This window comes from Rhagoletis zephyria, unplaced genomic scaffold (assembly GCF_001687245.7).
Source record: "Rhagoletis zephyria isolate East Lansing unplaced genomic scaffold, Rhagoletis_zephyria_1.1 Rzeph_scaffold_24597, whole genome shotgun sequence".
In the NCBI taxonomy this organism is placed as follows: domain Eukaryota; kingdom Metazoa; phylum Arthropoda; class Insecta; order Diptera; family Tephritidae; genus Rhagoletis; species Rhagoletis zephyria.
The window spans coordinates 1-6192 of NW_016181655.1; the positions used below are offsets into that span (position 1 = coordinate 1).

The 6192-nt window shown below is 33.2% G+C and overlaps 1 protein-coding gene across 1 annotated transcript; it reads right to left on the bottom strand.

The window, feature by feature from the left end:
* Positions 1-1518: 1518 nt before the first annotated feature.
* LOC108381974 (uncharacterized) lies at positions 1519-6180 on the bottom strand. The gene is made up of 13 exons (XM_017638370.1): positions 6139-6180; positions 6033-6071; positions 4650-4742; positions 4430-4486; positions 4289-4342; positions 4118-4222; positions 4001-4036; positions 3894-3932; positions 3702-3815; positions 3392-3434; positions 3014-3320; positions 2835-2946; positions 1519-1629 (listed from the first exon to the last, which is right to left on the bottom strand). Exons 2-13 carry the CDS (start codon positions 6066-6068, stop codon positions 1519-1521), a joined length of 1107 nt encoding a protein of 368 aa, XP_017493859.1. The 5' UTR covers positions 6069-6071; positions 6139-6180.
* Positions 6181-6192: the final 12 nt, after the last annotated feature.

The window sequence follows — 6192 nt, forward strand, 5'->3', positions numbered from 1 at the left end:
GCAAATGTGTCGAGATTTTGCGGTTTGACACGCACTCACCTTGGGCGGCGCGCAATTGCTGTTATTGTAACTTTCTAGCGCTGACGCTGCCGCTGCCGCTGCCGCTGCTGCTGCTGCTGCCGCAGATGTGGAAGGTCCGCTGCAACTGTTTCGCAGCGACAATGCTTTTTGCTGCAACTGTGTGCGAGAGGAGGTGTGAAAATCGCGTGTAACTTTTGTGGTGTTGATTTTTAAGGGTAGCCGCCATTACCTGTGGCCTGCAATCAAAGCCGCGTCGTTCGCTGCTGCTGCGGAAACTCCGTCGTGTGCTTCCATTGTTGCAATAATTCTATCACACAAAAGCGAAATGTGAAGTTAAGCGGTTTGCAATGATTTTTTTTTTGCATTTCGTACTTACTTCTACCATTTTACTAATGATTTAGAATTTTGAGTTTCTTATTTTTTCTCTTTTCCACCGTAAAATTTTATTAAATTATGCCCTTTGAAATATTTACAACTGCATACGAAAATGTCAAACACGTTTCTCTTTTACTTTGAATTTTTATGGATTTCAAATTTAAGAAAGTAGTGTTGATCAGATTTGAATTGGAGTAATTTATCGATAATATTTAAGGCAGGAAAAATTTTTACTTAATTATTATTTTTTTTTTTTAGAGTGGACAAGTACTGGCGAATCTAAAGCATAATACTACCATGAAAAAGCTTATTTTAAAAATTTCTTAGTTTAAAAAGTCCTGTAGAACTAAAAAACTACTGAGAAGTCCCACAAATCAGAAAAACCACGAAAAGTGCTGCATAAATTCCAAAACTTACTTAAATTTTTCACGAGAAAGCTCGTGAAGATCACAAACAATTCTTGAATGAAGTGTCAATGAATCTCGTCATGATCTATCGTGACTTTTCATGGTATTTTGGGCTAAATACCCTGAAAAGCCACTATAGATCACGACAATCCAAAAAGCTTCAAAAAATCCCGAAAAGTCTCGAAAAAATTTAAAAAAATAGTCAGACGATCTCAAGGTCTTGAAAAATGCATAAAAAAATAAGTGTAAATTAATCGCGCAAGTATAAAAAAAAAAAATTTATATATAAATATTTGTTTAGAAAATTTGTTTGACATCTCAGTTACTGGGAGCAATGAGGTTTTTGCATAATGTGGTTTTTGTATCATGCCACTACCTATTGGATATGCCTTGCTTGTCTCCTATTTTTTCTAGCGGCAGAAAGAATAAAGTACATTTTTTTGAGATTTTTATTGAGAGCTCGATACTAAACTTAAGACAATAATTAAACTCTGATTCACTTCGTGATGAACATAAATATTGGAAATTTATTGTAATTCGCGTTACATATTTAATTTAATTTTTTTACAAAAACGATATTATTTTTGGAACATACATTCATATAGCAAAATATAACTATTTAAATGTACAAGTTTATACATACATACATACATATGTATGTACATATATAAATATTATTGAAAACAATTACTTATTGCCGTAGGCACTTTTTCTTTCAAGTTGGATTGCGCGGTTTTGTGGTCCCCATGAAGGTTTGTATGGTTATGGGTGTACCTGGCAAATCAGTACTTAACTTATCCAATGTCAAATTCATTAATGGAATTTCCTGTAAATAAATTTATATAGTATATATTTTATATTTTTTTAATTTGGAACTTATTTATTTAAAGAATTTTAAAAAGTCTAGTCTCTTTTAGAATAAAATTTTAGTTAAAAAAAACAGTTTCACATAAGCCTAGGGAATGGACACAGTGACGATTTTAACGAGCTTTTACCCTATGAGTTGGGCTAGAGATATGTAGCTTTTGCTCTGTGCCTATTTATTTAAAAGAAAAAATATTTCACACTCTATTTTAAAATATATTGAGTTCTTAAATTGCGACCACCATGATCTGAATGATTATATCATGACCAAAATTCCACTGCCCTGCGCGGGGGCAAAGCTCTTTTAAGCTTTCTATACATTTTGTATAGGCGCGTGCAGAGTAAAAGCTCTCTCTGCCCATCGCTGGAGTAAAGCCTCTCTGCCGTTGTCGCAGTTCAAGATCAATGATGTCCCGAGAGAGTTTTCATCCTGAGCTTTCAGCTTTTACTCTATCGGCGACCATATCAATAAAAGTTTAAAAAGTTTTGCCAACTAGCTTTGTATACTTTCTATACAAATAAAACCTATAGAAAAGTTTCAAATGTTTTTCCGAAGTACGGTCGTCAAAGGTCTACGTAAATGTTTATAGAAATTAAAAAAAAAATCGCCTGCTTTATTTTGTAAATCACAATCGACCGCTTGATAGGCTCGCGCGTGCATCTTTTTAAATTTTGTTAAGTTCTCGCAAACTTCCTGTTGATTTTAATGCTATGACGATCAGATAAACTTCTCAGGCTTAGATATGAGGAAAAAATAAGATTGGAGAATCTGTGAAAAAGACAAGATGCATATGCAGCTATTTTAAGCTTAAGAAACTTGCTTTTATGGATAAGCTCAGTGTAAAAGCTCTCTGGCCACATTGAGGGGCGGACGAATTTCCTTGAGTTTTCTTTGGGTTTCAGAGAGTAAAAGCTCTCTCCTCATTGATATGTGTATGTATGTACTTTCTACATAATTTCTATGGACACTCATAGAGAAATTTTTCTCCCTGAATATCACTGGCTTAAACAGACACACGACGAAAGTTACAGCTGGTCAACTTCGCTTCTAATTGATGCGGTCATTCAGACCCGAACGATGTATTAGAACTAAAGCTTTACGCTTTCACCGCCACTTCTAACGCATTAAATGAAATACTTAACAACAAATTTGCCGAAATTGCATACCGGTTCTGGTTTGTCAAAATCATGTAGTTTTTCTGCTATCAAAAGCTTCTCTATCGCTGCATTAAGCTCCGTGGGATGTTTGTGCTTAAAACACTTCTCAATTATGGAACAGCTATCAGTGCATAAATACGAATGAAATGATTAAAAATGCATTTACGACTACAAATCAGCTGACATACTCAACACTTGTTGGTGGAGTTTTTTGTTCATCATCTGGATCAGCACTGGCATAAGTTAATTCTTCCAACTTCTTCACTTGACAGCGTTCGTAATTGATGCGTATAAAGAACGCTTCGAGCAGAGAAATCGGATCTAAGTGCGGCAAGCAATCAGGCAGCCGAAAGTCACCAAAAACAATATCGTAGGCAAGTGCATTGAAGTTTACATGGCCATCGATGGTAGCTTGTATGGCGCCTGGGCAATATTGATCTTTAACTAAGGACTCCCACAGCTCGCGGCGTTTAATGCAAACGAAATCGTCTTCCACTGTAAAGAGTTTTTTTTTTAATTTAAAATGAATGTTTCTTTGGTCGGAAACGGCAGAGTTTCATATTTACAGCCGCGTGGTATTTTGAATGGTGGCAAATTGCTGGATAGTTTCTGTGTGTGGACACAAATTTCATTTAAATGGATTTGAAGCTACATATACATAAGTACATATATCTGTACCCATCAATTAAAGTAGCTTAAGAAGGTTTGGCTTTGAATTAAAAAAAAAATAATAAGTTTCACTTGAAAAATTTTGTATTTTTATTAGCTGCATAAGGACATCTTAAACTATTTATCGTTTGGAAACCCAATAAAATATTGCTTTAATTGACGCACACAGATATCTATCTATTTAAATACAATATGAAGATTGCCTACCTTCCTTATTTCGGGGTCAAGTTCCCTACAACGCGGTGGTGGTGCTGTAAACTTTTCCTCATTGCTTTCGGCACCCTCACAAGGCAAATTCGGACTTTCTGTTGGGCAGGCAAGCTAAAAAACCATTTAAAAATAGTTATAAATAATCAGGATGGGTGAGGGTCGGAATAAGCCCATATTAACGGGAAATACCTCTTCTTTTTGGGAGTACGTCATGGGTCGTTCAATATCCTTTAGAGCAAAGATAATTTGCGATTAGTATATTGACATGTATATATTTATTATATTAAGTAAAATACCGGTGGACGTAATGATGGGTCCCAATGGCTATGTTGCTGAAAATGTTTTGAAATTGAAGAAAGTAAACTAGCAATATGACTGAAAAACTAATAATAGAAAAGTTGCTACGGGCTTACAATACTATCCCTAGGCTGGCCCAACGATGATTGTTGTAAAAATGGGAATGGCATCCTGCCTGGTGGCGTAATCCATTGCGTAGCCATTGCTTGTGGTGCTAGGCCCTATGCGTGTGAAATTTGCAAAACATTTTTTAAATATTTTTTTCTCCTTAAATTAGTAAAATTTACCGGCATCTTAAATGGCTGCCCTGGTAGACCTCTATAGCGTGTGCTATTCATGGGCTATAGGTAAATGTGAGTATTTTTTAATTTGACATGTAAAAAAGGGGAACATTTTTTTTCAAATATCAAATTCCGTATTATAATTACCGTTCGCGATGAATAATCGTTACGTCTGGGTGGCTCATATAGAAAGCTTGAAGTATCCTGGAAATATTTGAGAATAAAATGTTCTTACATTCCCTATGAATACAAAGTGACTATCTAAAATATTTAGTGAATTAATATTTAGTAATTTTTTTTTCACACAAATAGGCAGTTTGATTATTGTAAACATATAAAACCAGGTTATTTACTGACTTATACTAACCCGATTGGATGTTGGCGTTGGTGTTGGCTGTCTCATAGGCGATGATTGTGCCACCGGCATTAACCAAGGTGACGTAGAAGGGCAGATAGTTGACTTAAAAAGGTATAAAAAGTCATAATTTTTTTACACTTATAAATATGTACCTAAATATATATGGATCAATCGGTCTTAGTTTATAAATAATGTCATATGCATGTATGTACATATGGGTCAACCGGGTCAAATCGACCAATGGTTGGAATTGACCATTTTTAATTGAGATGAATTTGGTTCTGAACTCTTATTTTATCATAATATGTTATATTTATCATAACAAATTTTTGGAGAAAAAGAACTATTCCGGGATTTCGCAAATTTGTTTTATTAAATGTCCCAAAAACTCTACAAAAATTGGAAAATGTTTACACAATATCTCCAACTGATGTTTACCGTAGTTCTGACAAAGAAAGAAAATATAGTTTTTGAATGTTCCAATTTCAAAGAAAAAAAATTGTGTATAAAAAATTCGCAAAAAAATATGTATGTAATTTTGAAATTAAAAAAATTGTTTAAGTAAATAACTTACACCGATCTTTAAATTAAAAAAATTTTTAAGAAAAAAATTATTGAAACAATTTTTTAAACAACTAATCTCTAAAACTGATCTTAAAATATTCTGAAATTTGCAAGGTGTTTTTTTAAAGATATGAGTTTTTAATATTGAGTAAATTTTTTTGCAAACTCCAACAGCCAATATCACGAAAGCAATTTAAGTGAAAAATAATTTTAATTTTTTGAATTTTATATGGAAATTTACAGAGAATAAAAAATCATTTTCCATTTAAATTGCTGGTGAAAACGGATGTAAATTAATTTACGTTACACAATTTTTATTTCATTTAGATTTGTTTTTATGTTTAAGTTAGCAATTTTTTTTCGAACTTAAAAAATTTATCTACATCTTAATAAAAGACACCTTGCTTTCAGGATGATTTGATTGCAGTTAGAGGGTTTGTGTAAAAAAAAATTGAGCCAAAAATTTATTTTATTATTTTATAAATTTCAGGATTGTGTTTTTTTAATTTTGGGATGTTTTTTTAATGTTTCAAAATTTGTATTTGTAAGTTAATTTTGAAAATTTCGGTTTATTTTATTTAAGTTAGAGGTATTGCTTAAAAAAATTAGTTGACCAATGACCAACTAATTTGGTCGGCTTGACACGGATTGACACGTGTGTAGACAGTTTGCATGCCATTATTTATTCACCAAGATAGCGATGAAAAAACATCTGTTGTATTACAGCTATAATAGTCATTATTAGACAGTCTGGTTTCCCATATAATTTTTTTGAATAGCAGATTCTTGTCAATTCAATGCCTAATGGAAATTCGGCATTGGTATTACCTGTGGCCTTGGTGGTATGCTCGAATAATGCTCCATAGACTAAAATATTTAAAATATAATTAGCTAATTTCTTTAGCAAGAAATTGTGAGATAAATACATATTTACCGAACGACGTCGAGGTGATGGTGGATATGAAGTGCCCGTAGCATCATGACCAGG